Raw genomic sequence first — 19,274 nt, forward strand, 5'->3', positions numbered from 1 at the left:
TGCAGACTGAGCAACCAGACTGACAAAGAATTGCTCACAGCGCTACAGGGACACCAAGAGCCGTACATATGCTTATATGCATCAATCCTTGCGTGTATTGTCCACAATCAAACTTATCAGCCCAAATAAAGGACCCACTAAGCTCAAACACCAATCAGAGGCTACCCCAACCGCAACCGGGCCCCAAATCTACCCACCAAGCGAGGGCCGAAGTGCCCTCGCGGGGTGCCAGCTGCTAATGCTCGGCATCTCTTGTTGGATGCTCAGTAATAGCCCCTAGCCTGTTATCTTCCGGACCTCATCCCGAAGTGAATCAGAACGCGAGCGAGCTGTAAGCTGACCGCTCACTGTTGAGGATAAGAACCATAATTATAAACAGGCCTGTGTGTATAGCTCGTGCACGTTTCTGTCGGGTTTTCCCAAGGGGATCAGGCCGTAGTAATGGACGGCGGATGGGTAACATGTAGCGGGTCGCACAACTCAAAGTGTTGTTACACACACAAACGCCATCAGGCGTGCAGTGCAAGGAATAGTGTGCAAAACGTGCTGGACATCTAATCAATAGTGTTCGTCCTCCTGTCCTCTGGCACCAAAACTGCCATTATTTACCGTACGTGATCGTCGTGGCCATCGGTCCCTGCTGCTGCTGCTGCTGCCTGGTGCCTGGTGCCTGGTTAGCTATGTATATGCAAGGCGGAAGGGTAGTCAAACAGCCTCTAGAGCGTTGTAAAAGCTGACCGCCGGCGATAATTCTTCCGAGATGCTGCCTTTATTTACGCGTACCCACTGCTTGGTGTGTGCCGTAGTATACGTCTGCTACGATCACAGCTCATTGTCATCCACTGCTAGAAAGTCTTTAAATCACGTGCTCAAAGTTGCAAGCTATTACGTGGAGACATCTTGATTTGGCACTTCTCATTTGCAGGCGGAAAGTAACCCCCGCCTCAAATTGTATCCAACCTAGCATGTATATACATGTAGATGTAGATACCTTCCCTGTTCGTTTTGGCTAAATTTGAACTTACGACTCCATATCGTAATTCATACGAGTGTTAGCAGCTTACCTGTTTTTCCAGATAACGCCGTTTGTGTCCGTATGCGCACCCCTGTGACAGCCTATCGGTTAGTAGTGAAACAGCGACAAAAATAACGAGAACTTACAGTTAGATTCTGTGCGTTTGTGATCACAGCAATCGCGGCCTCCAACGATAATACCGTAGCCAATGTAGTAGTCAGTAATGCCTGTACGAAACCTGTGGCGCCAGTATCATAAAAATTGAGAGCAGCTATAAGATAAATCCAAATGGAAAAAAGGCCTGGATAGCTTTGTTCCAGCTCGTTTTTGTACAGAGGACGTATGCGCGCATTTTACGTTTGTCGCTTTCCGACCTCGTTTCACTTCATTCAGGAGCAGGGCAAAGAAAGGTTTAAAGACGCCAAACCTCTTATCCTCTGGTAATTTAAGCATGACTGTTAAGCCTTTTAGCATAAGATAATCCGTACAGCTGCTTGTCTTGTACATAGATGCGTGAAAAGCACGCGCATACTAAAACATTTGGATATTAGTGATCATGACTGCTGCAATAATAATGCTTGTATTCACTCTGGGCTGCTGGCAGAGTGCCCAAGCCTTTACTGCTGGCACAAGCCCTCCAGGAGGCCCGGAAACTCAGCTCCCTTCTGACGTATCAAACGTGAAAAACGGGCCTGAGTTCGTTGCTGCATTTGCGAACCCGTCCGTCCGGTATCTCCGCATTTCTTCCCCGGAAGTTAACGTTCTCTTCTCTGACTGGGGTTCCGGCGATTTCAAGCCTCCACTCGTCCTGAAGCGCGACATTGTTATAGAGGGCAACCCGGAGATGCCATACTGGCCAACGATCAACCTCAGAGACGCGCCGGGAGTGGTGAGTGCCCGCAACGACTGCGAACGGTCCGCCGGTCGGTCACCAGCGAGGGGGGCTCCTCCGAGGTCTCACCTCCCACCCTACTCCAGCAGCAGCAGCAGCAGCAGCAGCTGAAGTCGGCATGCATGATATGCACTCCCATGGTTCTATAGCACGCATGCCTACCCAGTCGGATACATTAGCTAGTGCACCGGGATGACTGTATTTGTCCTGGCAATGTTGACATTTTGTCCGCTCGTCTTTCGACTTTCGGCTACAGGTTCGAATGGCTCATAACGTCACCATGACTGTACGGCATGTCTTTGCATCGGGTTTTCGCGACAACCCAACCCGCGCACCAGGTGAGTGTGTTATGTGTGGGACAGGGGGGTCATATCTACACTCTGCGGCCGCTACCCCTCAGACCCTGCCTTTCCCAGTGTTTTGGGGGCACCCTTAACCAGTCATCCTAGCCGACTTCTTAGTAGATCGCTAAAGTTCTACACCCACCACCGGTTTCGATCCCAGAACAGCGTTCTTCACCAGGGTACCCAAAATTTCGGCTGTGTCCGAAATCCTCTGAATAACCTTTCGGTGCCCTCCCCGAAAATTTTCCTGTCAGCCTGACCGTGTTTTCGGGTACCCCGAAACTGTCTGAAGCAGTCTTCGGGGTAGAAATTAGCTGTGGATTCTATCGTTATATGCTTAGATGTATGAAAATGTCTGCGGTACAGGTGCGAAACAGCCGCAATGGACATTTATACTTGTTGATGTTGATGTTGATGTTGTTACAGGGTGGTTAAGCTTCACCAGTGGCCTCCTTCCCGAGGCAAATTGTTGTTTGACTGGTGACCAAGCGGGCCTTATACGGCAAGCCCGGTTTCCAGGCCCTGTCTGTATCCGAAAACATGCAAATTTACGCTGAAATATCGTTCGGTTTTTTCCGAAAATGCCTCCAAAATGCTTCGGTGGGGCCCCCGAAAAAATGGTCCAAAAGGCCCAAAATCCGTTCGGAATGCTCCGGGGCGCACTAATTTTTGGGCGGGGCCCCAGCGCGAAGCGCCCAGGGGGGCCCCGACCTGTAGGATTGCCCATGTCCGTGTGTGTGTGTGTGTGTGTGTGTGTGTGTGTGTGTGTAACGGACCAAACATAATATCTCGCCCGGCTGAAACGCGTTATAGGTACTATACAGCATTCTCTATTGCAAGGTATCTCGCATGTAGCCAACAAAAATCGTATGAGCACAAACAAGTTTGGCTGCCTCAATTGACCGAGGCCAAAGTCACATCAACGCCTCTCGCGCTAAATTTCATCTCAAAAGGTACCGCGTATCTCATATTTGAATTCTTAGATGACGGCGTATGATAACTCGAACTCCCAGGCCTTGAGTGTGTAACGGACCAAACAGAATATTTCACCCGGCTGTAACGCGTTATCGGTACTATACAGCATTCTCTATTGCAAGGTATCTCGCATGTAGCTAACAAAGACCGTATGAGCACAAACAAGTTTAGCTGCCTCCATTCACCGACCTCAAAAGCCACATCAACGCCTCTCGCGCTAAATTTCATCCCAAAAGCTGCCGCGTATCTCACAATGGAATTCTGAGATGACGGCGTATGATAACTCGAACACCCAGCTTGTGTTACCATTTGCCGGCATGGGCAATCCGACTTGCCACCAGCAGGCCAACATAATTTGCTTTCATTTCTCTATGAAATACACAAGCTCCTTGTTTGTACATTTACTTTGGCCAATGCACGGGGCCTCCGAAGAGTTGCAGCGTGCCGCTCTTACTTATCTGTTTAATTATTACAAAGCCATGCGGCAGTGGGGTGCTTTCCTGTAGCCGCTGGTGCTTCAAGACCTAAACATCACAGACAGCACCGAACTTCATATGTTAAGCAACGGCTCCGTTTGCGGTCTGCCGTACTGTCCATGCGGCATGCACCCGGATGTCGATGTGGCATGCACCCGGATGTCGATTTCCTGTAGCCGCTGGTGCTTCAAGACCAAAACATCACAGACAGCACCGAACTTCATATGTTAAGCAACGGCTCCGTTTGCGGTCTGCCGTACTGTCCATGCGGCATGCACCCGGATGTCGATGTGGCATGCACCCGGATGTCGATTTCCTGTAGCCGCTGGTGCTTCAAGACCAAAACATCACAGACAGCACCGAACTTCATATGTTAAGCAACGGCTCCGTTTGCGGTCTGCCGTGCTGTCCATGCGGCATGCACCCGGATGTCGATGTGGCATGCACCCGGGATGGACGCAGGCGATGCTCCGAATCTGCCGGTGCCTGTGCGACGGAATAGTCCCGAAATCGCTCGAAATATATACATTCTGACACAAACACAAACACAAACACAAACACGTGCGTAGTCAGAAATTGATATCTCTTGCCGACGCGCCAAAAAACAACTGCACTGTGAATGCGCCATTCACCACACTTAGAATCCAAAATTGTATTAACCTGTGTGTACATTTACTTTGGCCAATGCACGGGGCCTCCGAAGAGTTGCAGCGTGCCGTGATGAAGCTTGTGGCAGTAGAGTGCTTCCTGTAGCCGCATGTAGACCACATACAGGTCAGCAACCGATGGGTGTGCCACGGAATAGTCCCGAAATCGCTCGAAAATACATTCGTTACACAAACACTACCTCCCACCATGTTGACATTACCCATCAATTGTCACACTTGCCACCCTTGCTACCGGCCTGTACGGATGCAGAGGGGCCCCGCCCTTTTTCCGGCTTCCTTGAAGCCGACACCCAATCTTGTCCTTTCGGTCATAACGGAAATATCTCAAAAAAGTTCGGGCCCGAATCGGGGTGAAGAACCCTGTCCCAGAACCTCCGGAGGCATAAGTATGTGCTTTACCATAAGTGCCTGATCTATGATGTGTGGGACAGGCGGGCATATCCTCACCCGTGGCCGTTTCCCGGCGAAACCCTGCCTTCCCCGGTATTTCGGGGCACCCTCATCCAGTCACCCTAGCCAACTTCTCAGTGGATCGCTTTGGTTCCGCAACCACCACCAGAATCCAACGGAATCCGTCGGATCGAGGGCGGCCCAACTACATTTCTGATCGACCAGCGAGTCAGCTATATCCCAGGTCGCCATCGTCCACTATCGGAAGTTTTATCGACTCTGATAGATCTCGATCCGGGAATCTGCCGGGGGCAATGGTTCACGCCTTACCAGTAGTGCCTAACCTGATCTACGTATGCATATACCTGATGGCGTGTGGCTGTATCGTATTTCCTTGCCTTTAGCTACTGCAGTTAACGAGCTAGGATGCCATGCGTGTCATCATTAATATCCGCTGAAGCAGCGTGCCACCCATACCTTACCGATCTTGTCCTTTGATTAATTCCGTCTCTGTCACCCCCAACGCACAGGCCTAGACTTCCTGTTACCTACCCTTCAAGGAGAAATCGCCTACTTGCTGGTTGGGCCGGCAGCAGGCAACATCAGTAAGCTGACTATATCTAGGGTGCTCAACGGTGCCTTATGGGTACTGCTTTCAGGAAGGCCGGCACTGCCGGGCGAGATGGGTTGCAGGGCCCTTCCTCTCATCGGGAGTATCGGGGGATATCGGGGGTTAGTCAGTCATTTACTCCGAGTCGTTTGCTTGGAATTTCTGAATGCTTGCAAGCCGCGATCCCAAGCGTCTCTTTTGCAGTGTGTTTAGGGATGTATACAAACTTGTCAGATGTATCATAATCGGGTCGTGTATGCTGCTGTACATTTGCTTCATGCATTCGTCTTTGGTAATCGTGCCCTGGCAATGTGTGTTAGATAGGGACGACCGCTCCTGTCACACTAGGCCACACACATCCAAGCAAAGTTCAGGCGCGGATGTAGACATGCTTTGCAATAGAAAATAGGGGTTAAAATGACATAGCGTTAATTATGAGCGGCGTGGGAGGTAGCTGGGCCAACATCGGTGGCCGTCTACCGCCGCCTGGTGAAGGAATAAGCTAATAAATGAGGCTGTATTCCCTAAAATACTGGAAACGGACCGAATGTCCCTCGATCCCCTTATATACCATCCATGTATACCTATCCATGAGTAGTGTAATCATTCCTTGGCTCTGTGTATGTACGGCGCCGCAGGCTTGTGCTTCCCAAATGACTTTCAAATACTCGATTTTGGACTTCTGGAGCAGATGGGGCGCCCAAGCATGTTCCCGGGTAGAAATGAGATTCGGTATAATGAATCGCAGGTACGATACGTCGCGACTTCCTGTTGACATATGTTGGTGGTTAGGGGTTATCCGTACTGTCAACGGTTGGTGTGACTATCAACGGTTCGTTGATGATAAACGTATGTGCTGCTGCTGTTATGCACCAGTTGTAATAAGTGCTCGTTATTACTACCACTGCTGCTGTTAATAATGGATGCGCACGGGTTTTCATTGATGGCCAGTCCTTGCCACATGTAACCTCCAACCTTCATCACCCTCATGAGGGTGATCACCTTAACCATGAGAGCTAATAATGCGACGACCTCACGCGCCCTCACCGCCATCCTCTATGCCGATTTGCCAATTTGCCAAGGAATTTGCAAATTATTCCCACGCAGTAATATTATTCCATTTTTATAACTCATTTTTTGGTTGCATCCATCCCTTAGTAGTGTCTCCTGTCCTTCTGCTAGCTAGAAGTAGTCTTTGTCCTTAAGGAAACGCTTCTCCTTGTAATGTCTCCTGTTCTCAGGCTGGCTCATCTTAGCATATCTATCCAGATGTCCCTACACGCGTTTGGATGTCTGAAAGTGCCAGCTGATGTCAGCAACACATAGGCAAGTCTGCCCCTTGATGTTTCCCTTCTTCAGTAAGTGCACAAGCAACTCCAGCTCCAGAAGCTCTGTGTCTCATCTCATCTCACCACCGGGCCTACGCGGTCATTAACGCCCTTTTTTATCTTCGCCACCTGCTGCTGCACAAGCAGGAAGGGTGCACCAATGACACCTCCGTGCCGCCCATGAGACAGTGCTGGCCCCAGAAAACAAGGGTTGTAGACCTTGCTGCCGAGGGCGCCGACTACGACATCACAAGGGATATGAACACTCCCAACGGTTTGATGATCCATCTGATGAATCTTACTCTTTTCTGTGATGCGGTGGTGGACCCCAAATGTCTGAAGAAAGGAGAGCCCCTCGTTTGCTACTTGGAAGCGCGGAAAAAATACTTGGCACTCCGTGGGGGCTCCCAGCAGCAGCAGCAGCAGCAGCAGCAGCACGGAGATGGGGACCTGACGGGTGCAGGCAGATTGGCGGTGATCTGCACCACCACCATCGCAGGCAAGCCAACATAAGCATGTTCACATATACATACAGACATCGCACGCACAGGCGAGAAACCCGGACGCCGACGTACATGTATGATGTGTGGGACAGGGGGTTCATATCTTCACACAGCAGCCGCTACCCGGCAGACCCTGCCTTCCCCGGTATTTCGGGGCACCGTCATCCAGTCACCTTAGCCAACTTCTGAGTGGATCAGCGGAATCTGCCGGATCAACGGCGGCTCAACTCTATTCCTGGTCAGCTCGCAGGTCAACTTTAACCCAGGTCACCACCGTCTATCGACTAGGAGCACTCTAACCCTCCACCATAGGAAGGATTTTTCGACCCTGACAGGTCTCGATCCCGGAACCTCCGGGGGCATTAGTACTTGCTATACCAGTATTGCGTGACCTTGTATAAAAAGAACAGACGCGCGCATGCACGCACGTACGCAGCATGGAAGGCCAAATCAAGCAGGCCTAGACATGTGCACCGTGGGTTTGCATGCGTTGAAGATGAAAACCAGTGTACGGAAATTGCACGGAAATGCTAATAATAACACATATATACATGCCCAGCTGCATGTCATGTGATGAAACAGTGCTGCCGTATTGCTGTGTATTGTACAGACCGCACACACGCACGCACACTGAAATCACATTATATCATAATATCATAATATCATCATGATGCTGTTAAAGCACGTAGCGTGTGCACAAGCAGCACATGCGCAGACACCACCACAGGCCTGTTGCCCCACATACCGCCTGCTGCTGTGTTTCACATGCCCCCCCTAAGTCTGGTCATCGTCCACTGTATCCCTTACTTACTTAATCACGCCATGCTTTTGAAAACACCGCAGGCACGTTGCTACTTGTGGTTGCGGGGCTGCTGGCAGTAGCAGGGTGGCGACGGTGCAGACAGCAACGACGGGGCAAAGTATATGAAGACAGCGATGGTGAGGGCGCTCGTTGCGGCGCAATCCCTTGCCGTGGTGATGATGACACGAAGAATGTGGAGCCCCAGAAAGCAGCAGCTCCGGTCATAAAAAGGGATGAACAGACTGGTGTCACCTTCGGCGAGGACCACGAACTGCACGCTGTTCGGCATGAGCAGAAGCTATCAGCCCCAGCTGCCGCTGGCCTTAACGCAGGGAAGGGCGCCGATCTCCCAGCTCGAGAAAAGTGGGTGTCGCTGGGTGTGTGTCTTGCAAGCTTCCATCTGTCGTCTGGGGAATTGTGTGCTGCGTGTTTGTATGTCACCCCCCGTGTTCCACACATCATGTACATACCAACAAACGTGATCAGCGGCAGTTGTCCACATCGCATGACAATTATTAGCGGTGATGCACATATGGAATTCATCTATGCAGGTCTTTGGACGGCGGCGGCACCCCCAAAGATGCCCCTGGCAAGAAGGAGCCCTCGCAGCTCCTGGCGGCGGTGGCAGATGATGAAGCAACGGAGGAGTTGAAGACCATAGCGCCCAAGAACGGTGAGCTTCGAAGCTTGCTAGTTATCATTAGCACCGTCGCTAACTAGCATGCGTAGATGGATAATTATCTTTATATAAAATAATTAGATAAATAATTATCTTATTATAATTAGGATGTCAGCGAGACGCAGCGAGAGGATGCATGATTATGTACATTGAACACATAGGTCTGCAGTCCTGAAGCCTGGCTTGGGATAGGGGAACGGGGCCTGGTGAGGAGTTCGCCACATGGCTAGCCGTTTTACTTCGCTACACACCTATGGCATTGTTGATTTGAGGTGTCCTCGTCGGCTGGCGAGCCTAGAGGCAGGAGGTATGGGTCCAAGATACACCCAGTATCGCAATAAGATTTTGCGCTGCAGCACTGCACTCCGTCCTTGTGGAGCAAAATGGAGATCGAATGCAATTCAAAAGGAGATTCTGACCTCCGTTCCCGAATTAAAGCCATTCTCTACGCACTTCAATGGGAAGCCAGGTCCTGTATGTAGACATTCCTCTTGGTCTCCAGCGCGCTACTCGCTACAGCCTACTACAGCCTGCTGCTGCTACAGCTATTCAGCAGCAGTCCGCACGCATGCAAGCTAACCGCGAGGGCACGGACCGCCAAAAAGATAAAACGGATTCCCGCAGGCGTCTGGATAGCTTAACAATAACCCTATCACTGGCCACACGAGCACTTAAAGGTTTGGAGGGCCAACTACTCCAACACTCACTGGAACGGATGGAAGCGGATTATTCGCTAATGCACCTCACCTGTTCGTATGTGCCGCAGCATATCTTGCAAGTACACATGGGATTCCGGTAGGGGCGGTGGCGGCTTCGTCTTTAGAACTTTTACCGTCTGTCATCATGTCCTGGTGTGATAGATAGGGACAGTCCCTAGTTTACCAGAGCATGATTTGTAGACGGTGAAAACTTTGCAGCAGACGTTATACACTGAAAAGTTGCGAACCTACCCTTCGCACATGGCCTACCCCGTCATCCAACCAATGAGGTAACCGTCATTACCCAGTTCCCTAACCAACCTGTGCATCTTACTTCGGATCAATACGTAGCCGAGAAAGCCGTGATGAATGCAGGGGTGCGTGGACAGCGGCGTGTGCTGCCCGTCAAAGCGGCCGCTGTGCTTGCCTTGTACGAGAAGCCCCTGACGCCACTCACCCCGCCACACCCGGGGGTTGTGCTGGATGTGCGGGTAGCCTTAGCGCCTGCTGCTCATGTCGGTAGGTTGTGATAAGGGTTGTCGTTGGCAATGACAATGTTAAGAAAGGCAGCATTTGCGTTGCCTGCTGAACGTTATTTATTTTTGCGTCATGCCTCCGAACACGTACAGCCATGGGGAAAGGGAAAAGTGGGACGAAGATGGGTGCCTAGGAATATACAGGTGCACATGCGCCGCATGTTATGTAGTGTGATACTTGCTCAGTGCGTAGTGGGTATCGCTCAGTGTGTAATTTTACTGGCAAGTAAGCCAAGCCGGCATAGGAAAGGAGCTGCTAACTTAAACTAGAGAAATTCGTTGCCATTACTGTAGATGACTCCGCGGCTGAAAGGAGGGCTGACAGCAGCAGCAACAGCAATGGCGACGTCAAAGACCGAGGCCAAAGCAGTGATTCAAGCGGCCGCTGCATCGGCGGTACAGGTGATGCTGTTGAGGACGGCAGTAGCGGCACGGAGCCCCCAACTGTGGAGCTACTGCCGGTTGTACTCGGCAAAGGCGGTTTCGGTCGTGTGGTGGAGGGGCTGTACGGTGGTCGCCGCGTGGCGGTCAAACTTCTCGCCAGTGATGTGCCTTTCGAAGTATTGCAGCAGCAAAAAGCGGACAGCATGCCAAATAACTTCCTCAAAAGCTTCGAGCAGGAGATGCAGGCATGTATAGCTGCATAGCTACGTACGTACATGGGGGGATTCGGGTTGGCGGTTGGGCGCATTTCGGGTTGGCGGTCGGGCTATTGTTAGGTGGATGGGCTGGTGTGTTGTTGCAAGTTTACAGACCGACAGTGCGTGGCTGGCGGGGGTGCACACCAGCATGTCTTTATCACTGGCAGCAGAACCACCCACGAGCTGCTCTCCTCGCCACAGAGGGCGTGTGTTGCCTTGCACATCGCCTGCTGGCACCCGTCAATTATGGCCGGCTACTGTATAAATGTTTCGTGGACGTGCTCACTCCAAACTGTGCAAACCGTTTTACTAAGTGAGCATGTTATGTGCAGGTCCTGAGCCGCTGCCAGCATCCTAATGTCGTACAGCTGCTGGCGGCGTGTGTGACCCCTCCCCGACTTTGCCTTGTGATGGAGCTTATGGAGACTTCCCTGGAGCGCCTGATGTACGGCAGTAAGGCAGAAACCCTCATGCCGCTGGCAAAGGTGCGTGGTCATGTGATTGCATGTGCAAGCGCTTGAATGCTGCATTTCCTGGCTAACTTTGTTGCCTCCGAAATCAATGTTTATTTTCTTCAGGCGCACGAAAAGAACGTGGTGCAAAAGGCTTCATACGTTACAAGCCTTGCCCTCCCTTGCCTGCCTGCTTGCTTGCCCGCCTGCTTTACCCCAGCTTTTTGTCTGTCCACTTCGCCTGCCTTTCCTGCCTGATTTGTATGTCAGCATCCGCCCATGCCTTGACCCTGAGCTCCTCACAGCCTAGTTCCCTGCTGCATGCCACACAAACACATTTGTAAGGGAGTGATTGCCGCTGTGCGAACTCATGTCGACCGCCCGAGAACAAACACAGCCTGTAGCTGCACATTGAACCGTGGTGCATGATCACTAACCAGACAGGGGCGAACGTGGACCTTTTTGAGGGTTTAGACAACCTAGGAAACTGGACTTCTAACACTACACTTCCTAGTAATCCATTTATGTCCCCGACCCAAAAATGAACCTGCGACCACCTTGCGATTACAAATTCTCTTTTTGGGCGGGGCCCCAGCGCGAAGCGCCCAGGGGGCCCCCGACCTGTAGGATTGCCCATGTCCGTGTGTGCGTGTGTATGTGTGTGTACGTGTGTGTGTAACAGACCAAACATAATATTTCACCCGGCTGAAACGCGTTATCGGTTCTATATAGCATTCTCTGTTGCAAGGTATCTCGCATGTAGCTAACAAAGACCGTATGAGCACAAACAAGTTTAGCTGCCTCCATTCACCGACCTCAAAAGTCACATCAACGCCTCTCGCGCTAAATTTCATCCCGAAAGCTGCCGCGCATCTCATAATGGAATTCTGAGATGACGGCGTATGATAACTCGAACACCCACCTTGCGTTACCATTTGCCGGCATGGGCAATCCGACTTGCCACCAGCAGGCCAACAAATTTGCTTTCATTTCTATATGAAATACACAAGCTGCTCAGTACATTTACTTTAGCCAATGCTCGGGGCCTCCGGAGACTTGCGGTGTGCCCCGATGAAGCCTGCGGCTGTGGGGCGGATTGCTGAGGCCGCTGGCGCTTCGGGGATAAACATCACAGACAGCACTGAAATTCACCCAGCTTTCGTTACCATTTGCCCGCACGGGCATTCCGACTTGCGGTCTGCCGCACTGTCCATGCGGCATGCACCCGGGATGGATGCGATTCGCGTGGAGCCCGCAGGCGGTGCTGACGATTCCGCCGGTGCAAGCTTAGCTCTCACACCATCAGCACTGCTGCAACAAAGCACATCTCCCACCGCGTTGACACTACCCGTCAATTGTCACACGTGCCGCGCTAGCTACCGGCCTGTACGGATGCAGGGGGGGCCCGCCCTTTTTCCGGCTTCGAGGAAGCCGACACCCGACTTGTTCAGGGAACTTAGGGAACGGCGCTTCCACCGATACCTCTTGTTATTAAATGTACAACCATGCTCGTACACCCGTGCTTTCTTGCATGCACTTTGCTTTCCCAGGTGCTATACATCAGTATCAATGTAGCCAATGCGCTGGCTTATTTGCACCCCACCGTCGTGCACCGAGACTTGAAGGTACGTAATGACAACAAGCAACATGCACGCCAAGCAACATGCACGCAAGTATGTAAATGTATTCTGCACGATACATGGGGCACGTACATGTGTACACAGATGGACTGCATGCGCGGTGTGAACGGATAATTGTCAGTCTGTATGCATGTGAGTGAGTACAGCTATACATCATCAGAAACCGCACAGGATAGCTCTGATAATGTTAAGTGGCTGCTCCGAAGATGTGGATGCCCACGATGTACGTGTTTCGCCATTCAGAGCTCACGACGCGGCGTGCTGCTGATGCGCTCGGTGGCAATGTACAAACCCACCAGTCATCAATGTCGTGGGTCCGTTCGTTGGTAGCTAGGTTGCACCTGCTGCCCTGTCTCCGGTTTCACGGCAGGCCGGCAGCCGCCTGTGCATGTGGCTGTGGTTGTGCATGTGGCTGTGCATGTGGCTGTGCCTGTGCATGTGGCTGTGCATGTGGCTGTGCATGTGGCTGTGCATGTGGCTGTGCATGTGGCTGTGCATGTGCATGCGCATGTGAATAGGTACAGACGTGCATACATACATACGCAACCAGGTGTCCACGGCAGTGGTCCGCGCGGTGGCAAATAGATGACGTGCAACCGTCGACGCGTCCTCGGCTATGTATCGATAGCTGGGACAGCGTGCATCGACATGTGGTACCGAAAAAAATGTTATATACTAGGCCGGTGGGTGGCAGAAGTAAAGGCCTGACTTCTGCACCCGGAGGTTACGGGTTCAAGTCTGCCTGCCGACCTCTCGGTGTGTGCGGAGTGCTGAATTGGGAGGTGGCCTCCTATCTTGTGGGAGTTGTAGCACGTGATTATATCAACGTGCGAGCAGACCAGGGACTTAGTTGTGGCGCCGTAGATCCGCTAGATTTGGTTGGATGCTGGTGGTGAGTTGCTGAACCCAACGAATATATTTTAAAATCGAGTGGGATGAATGGATTAGGGTGCCCCTCTCGCAGGGGAGAGCAGGGAACTGCCTCGGGAAAGTGGGCCGCTAGTGAAGCTATACCACCCTGTAACATCATACTAGGCCCCACGGCTAGGAAACAGGACAGCCTGCGGGCAACTTGGGTTTACTCCATTTAGGGAGGGTGCGTCTTGGTCGTAATGATGGAAAATCCTTGTTAGTGGCTCCTTAAACAGTAATGAATAGAAATTCCCATGGTTTGGTATGTATGTATGTCTTTATCCGTACCTTTCACTGACCCTCAACCACGGCCAATCCGTGGGCCACTGTTGGATAACCTGATGGCCTCATTATATTATTATTATTATTATTATTATTATTATTATTATTATTATTATTATTATATTATATTATTATTATTACTATTATTACTATTATTATTATTACCATCATTATTATTATTATTGTTATTACCATCATTATTATTATTATTATTATCATGATTATTATTATTTTACTCTGCCCTTTCCCCTTTCATGTGCATATGTAGCCAGCCAATGTGCTCATGAACAACCCGTCATGCGACTGGCCCGTCGTCAAACTCTCGGTGAGGGTATCCACTAGTGGTAACTGCCATGACCGACCATTTCCCTTGCCCACGATATCTATCTGTATCTCATCCGCTGCTATTATAGGTGTCTTACGCCAATGTCATGTCGTACATGGGGGCCCCCGAGAAGCCCGGCTCTTTCTCAGGGCTAAGGCCTAGCGCGATGAACCAATACCAAATGTACATGCTGATGCTGACAACCATTAATGTACATGTACATGCTGATGCTGACATTAATGTACATGTGCAATTCATTAGGCGGCACATGTATGTATGTCGGAATGCAAAGCACGAATGATGCAAAGGAGCTTGTAACGATAAGCAGGCTAGGCTAATGATGGGTCGACAGGCCACTACGGTGATGCTTGCCGAAACGATTGTCGTAATATCTACAAATGCATGGACGTAAGCTTTTGTGCTTCGCGGCAGTAAACCTCATGACAGATATTACCCCTCATGTATGCGCATGTGTGCCTATCCATTGACACCCCACTTTTCCCTTTCTCCGCGTCTGCTTGATTCGGCTGTTTGTCCTCAGGACTTTGGGTTGTCGCGGCTTCGAGTTACGGTTAAATCTACCAAAGCACCTGATGCTGGCACGGTGAGACATAGGGGAGGTTAACGGGCACCGCAAACAGACAAATGAGCAAACAGACAGACATGCAGGCAGACAGGCGTGCAGGCACAGGCAGGCAGGACAGGAAGACAGACAGGAAGGCTAACGGACAAAAGGGCAAATAGGCTGAGTTTGGTGCAGGCTTATCCGTAGTGTCTGTAAAATGTCCTATGGGCCCTGTGGACGATCCCTACCTATTGTACCAGGGACCGGTCTAAAGACCGTAAAATGTTACAGGTGAGACTGCATCCTGTAGTAATATGTCTTGCTGGTGGATATTGTCCCGGCAAGACGGCAAGGCATTAAATAATCAATGCACGCGATCGACATCGCGATCTTGTGTTAGTGACAACTGTATAGCATCCCCATAAATGGCATTGTGCGCCATTGGAATACGGGCATCCGCATCCACAAAACAAGTTACATGTGTATTCATTTGTACACGTGTTGTTCCTTGTTGCATTCGTCATCAGCATGTAAACAATCCACACGTCGCTGTCGTGCAAATGACGTATCGGGAACCTAACCACATATGTGACCACATGTATGTCGACTGCGGGCGTGCTGGCGGCTGCTGCATGTATGCTTGACGACTCCCTTGTCTGTCTTGCGCCTTCCCTCCTCCGTCCATGCACATATGGCGCAGCCCCCGTACATGCCGCCGGTAAGTACTAGTGACCAGTTACAAGTTACGAGTCCTACACACACGTGCGGGGTTGTCTGTAAAAGCGGGGGGGAGGGGGCCCATGGGCAATGGTTAGGAACCTAATACGGACCTGTATGTGCACGCCATGTATGCAATCCTTCTCTCGCTTACACTTTAGCATAGTGTAGTGTACATCATTCATATGATTCTCATATGGATAATGTGGAAGCCCCATAATGTGCAATCAGCGCCCCCGTGATGAGCTGGAGCTGAATTTGGGACACTACCTACCGCGTGGGTCGAAGTACGTAATGCTGGCACTGGCGCTGCGTGGCCAAGGATGGGCAGCTTTCCTAACGGAAAGACCGCCAAAAGACACACGGGGCCCAACAAGGGAGGTGGCGCGTACGGCATGAGGCGCCTTGGTTTCCGACAGCAGTCCCCTCCTGCCTTTTTCCGCGCAAAGCAGGAGGTTCTGTTGGCAATCTGATGTACTTGGGGCGACGTGTTATACGCCTATACCAAACGGCACCACCTACTGCTTGCGGGCTGATCAGTCTGTCTGGTTGTGTCTGCTGCCACCACAGGAGTGCTTCGACGTCTTGAGCAAGCACGTTACCCATCAAGTGGTAGGGCTGGGTGTGTGTCTGTGCGTAACAAACGGGCTTGCTGAGTATGTACTTAGCATTATCCCAGGATTAGTGAGGTGTGTGAGAACGTGTGGGAACGTGACGATGTGTAAGGAGGGTGTGAGGAAGGTGTGAGGATCAATCCTCCGTTGTTAAGGCGAGGCCTCGCGCGCCCATTGCCTTTGGAGAATACCTCCCAGGGGTTCGAAAGAATATATCTGCTAGCTAGGTTCGGCACATACCGTGTATTCCTTGCCGGCTAAACTCCCTTAGCTCTGTCCCGGATAATCTGCAGCTGCTTGACCTACGAACATACATACATACCTACACATGTTGGTGGTCACTCGGTAGCGGCCAGTATACTCCTTGCATAACCCACATCCATATCCGCGCACATGTTGTTCTGTTTGTATGTGTACATGTGGTACGACTAGTGGGTATCTGATGTACAGATGTACATCAGTCCAACACAGATATGCGTATGGCCGTTGGTTGCTTCCTTCGCAGGACATCTACTCTCTGGGTGTGCTGATCTGGGAGATGCTGGCCGGCAAGCGGCCGTGGGAGGGAGTGGGCAATGTGGCCATCGCGTTCATGGTGCGTGCGTGCGCATGTATGCCTGGTTATTAGCGTGGTTTCTGACGGATGAAGTATTCATTCCATAAGCGGTGTAGTAGCTGGTACACAGTTCGGCACACATGACGTCTACAAGTACGCGCTGAGGCGTTTTGCCAGTACCTCGAAAGACCTTTCCAGCGGCCAGCTACTACAGGCGGTGCCAGACGTCTGTGTGCCTAGCTAGGTGCCAGCATGAAGAAGCTTTTACTCTACGACCACAGCACACTAGGAAAGAAGGACGTAGGAGCATTGGCTTAGCTAGGACCACAGCATGTCTGACAGGAACATGTCTTGACATGAACAGCAAGCAGGGTGGACACCACCATGGCGGAACACTAACAGTTCCCAGCAGTGCTGAAGTGCGAGATGAGAGACTGACGTGTGAGGTGGTATGAGATGTATGGATTATCTGAGGCCACTAAGACACCGTCACATGCAACGTTTTCCATCTACATGATCTACCATCAATCCACCAAAGCGCTCTCTCTTTGCACTATTGTACAGGTGACGTACAAAGGCTTGAGGTTGTCGCTGGACGATCTGCCCTCAAGCCGCTGTCCTGCCAAACTCTCCCGGCTGCTGAAGGCCTGCTGGGAGTCCGACCCCGCCAGACGACCTGCGGCGGCGGAGGTGGCCAAGGAGCTGACCCTGGTGCTGGAGGTGAGCGGGGGGGGTAAGGATGAACAGTTGGTTGAGGTTGGTTGTTAGTTGTTGGTTATTAGTTATTAGTGGGGAATGATGAGGTTATAAATCGATGGGTGGGAGGATATGACCTGCTGAGGTCCAACGGCAACTGCCGCAACTGCAGCAGCAGCAGCTAACAACACCTAGACAGCTAGGTGATGTAATCGTACCTACATTCACTTTACGGCATGTATATATATATATATACATGTCTCTCAATCTCTCGCCCCGTGTTGTACGTATACATGTATGGTTATATCATTGTATGATTGTATGCATGTGCGTGCTACACCTCGGTTGCGTTACCCTGGGAGGTGTAACGAGCCCATACGAGCCAGAGCCCCAAGAGCCTAAGAGTCACAAGTTAGGTAAAAGACATAGTAAAACGCAAAAGTTCTGGTACCGAATCATTTTGGCACTAGTCAGCTACGACCGCCTGCGTAGAGACGAGTGTGCAAGCCAACTGCTAGGTACCAGGTAGGCCAGTTTGTTTTACTCGCTGTGCATCATGATCGACTTCATATCAGAAGCGTGGGTAAGGGCACGTCCGAGCACTCACGGCATGCAGAATAAGGTGGGCATTCTAGGAGACCATGGCGCTCATCTTCCAACTTGTGCAGCGCGCACAACTTGCAGATCCTCTGCTCACGGGGCTTTCCAGCAAAGGCACGATGTATATACATGCCTAACTTAATCCATGTATGTACATACATGTATGCCTAGGCCTAACTGTCGTTGTCTTCTTTGTCCGTCGGTCCTTTTTCTGTTCTACGGCCTTCCTAACATCTTCTGTATCAAAAGACCTGGCTGTTTGCTTGTGTGCAGCAACTGCAGTAGGAGCAAAGGGGGGATTGCGAACGACCTGGCGTGCACGAAAGCTTAGAGCTCCCGAAAGAGAGGGGGAGGACAGTGTAGTATGTACTGTGCAACTGTGCTAATACGTGTGCAACGAACCGCTGAGCTGCAAGGGGAAGTGCTGAGGATGGCCAAAGTTTCATTTTCAATTAATCGAAAATAGTCCCGGAATGTAGTGGTTGGCCACTGTGCTGAACCTGCGATGATGATGGTGGCCAGAGCCAGTACTCGAAACAGCCTGTTAGTAGTAAGTAGCCGATGGACTACTGCTGGATGTTGAGTGGCAAGGGCCAACTACCTGTAGTGTGTGCTTGTATCTGTTTGAATGTGCTCCTACATATATGTATGTGTACCTATGTGTGTACAAGTTACAAGTTACGCACAAGTGGGTGTCCATAACAGCCGGGAGGCCCATGGACGGTAAATCGTTTTTAGTGCGGTCGCGTGGTGGACCATCGTGTATATGTGCATAAGTGTTATGTCTGTGTGAGTGTGTGCGTGATTGTGTGTGCGTGCATATGTATGTGTGAGAAGATAAAGAGAGAAGTGCGGAAGAGAGGAATACCGCAAGTCGGTGATGGCACTTACCTGTCGTGCAATCGCTTGGCGGATGGATGGATGGATGGAGGTATCATATTAGAGACAAGCCCCGGCTAAATATTGGGAGAGCAAGCCGGTCCCATCCAGCAGGCAGGCCGCTATCGTAGCAGCCCTAGCCTTCGGGACGGAATGGAGAGCCCTCGCTCCAAAAGTACAGAGGAGGAGCAGATAGAGTGGTTAGGGCTGGGGCCAAGGGATAGGCGGAGCCCTCTGCGCAGCAGCAGGAACCCGGATGGCCATCGTGCTAGATGTTGTTATTTACGTATTATTTACTTCACAAACAAACAAATAAATGGCGGGTGGAATGAATATGGCTGATGTGGGCCTGGTCCAGTTCTCTTCGACCTCAGGAGTATGCAGCAGTAGTTGTGTGTGGACCAGCTAGGTGAGTACTAGGTGAGTACTATGCATGGGGACTGGCTGTATTCGAGCCGCACATCCCAGCCCGGATTGGC

The 19,274-nt window shown here is 51.1% G+C and overlaps 2 protein-coding genes across 2 annotated transcripts; both read left to right on the forward strand.

The window, feature by feature from the left end:
• Positions 1 to 1,589: 1,589 nt before the first annotated feature.
• VOLCADRAFT_88027 (uncharacterized protein) lies at positions 1,590 to 10,563 on the forward strand (the record flags this gene model as incomplete). Its single annotated transcript, XM_002947616.1, has 8 exons — positions 1,590 to 1,904; positions 2,164 to 2,245; positions 5,291 to 5,365; positions 6,009 to 6,118; positions 6,888 to 7,095; positions 8,045 to 8,366; positions 8,555 to 8,676; positions 10,319 to 10,563. 8 exons carry the CDS (start codon positions 1,590 to 1,592, stop codon positions 10,561 to 10,563), a joined length of 1,479 nt encoding a protein of 492 aa, XP_002947662.1.
• A 404-nt stretch (positions 10,564 to 10,967) lies between these two features.
• VOLCADRAFT_88028 (uncharacterized protein) lies at positions 10,968 to 17,511 on the forward strand (the record flags this gene model as incomplete). The annotated part of the gene is made up of 11 exons (XM_002947617.1): positions 10,968 to 11,042; positions 12,560 to 12,634; positions 14,112 to 14,168; positions 14,257 to 14,438; positions 14,710 to 14,772; positions 14,994 to 15,024; positions 15,434 to 15,451; positions 16,021 to 16,191; positions 16,570 to 16,659; positions 17,185 to 17,353; positions 17,489 to 17,511. 11 exons carry the CDS (start codon positions 10,968 to 10,970, stop codon positions 17,509 to 17,511), a joined length of 954 nt encoding a protein of 317 aa, XP_002947663.1.
• Positions 17,512 to 19,274: the final 1,763 nt, after the last annotated feature.

The sequence above is a fragment of the Volvox carteri genome (genome assembly GCF_000143455.1).
Source record: "Volvox carteri f. nagariensis unplaced genomic scaffold VOLCAscaffold_7, whole genome shotgun sequence".
Classification (NCBI taxonomy): Eukaryota; Viridiplantae; Chlorophyta; class Chlorophyceae; order Chlamydomonadales; family Volvocaceae; genus Volvox; species Volvox carteri.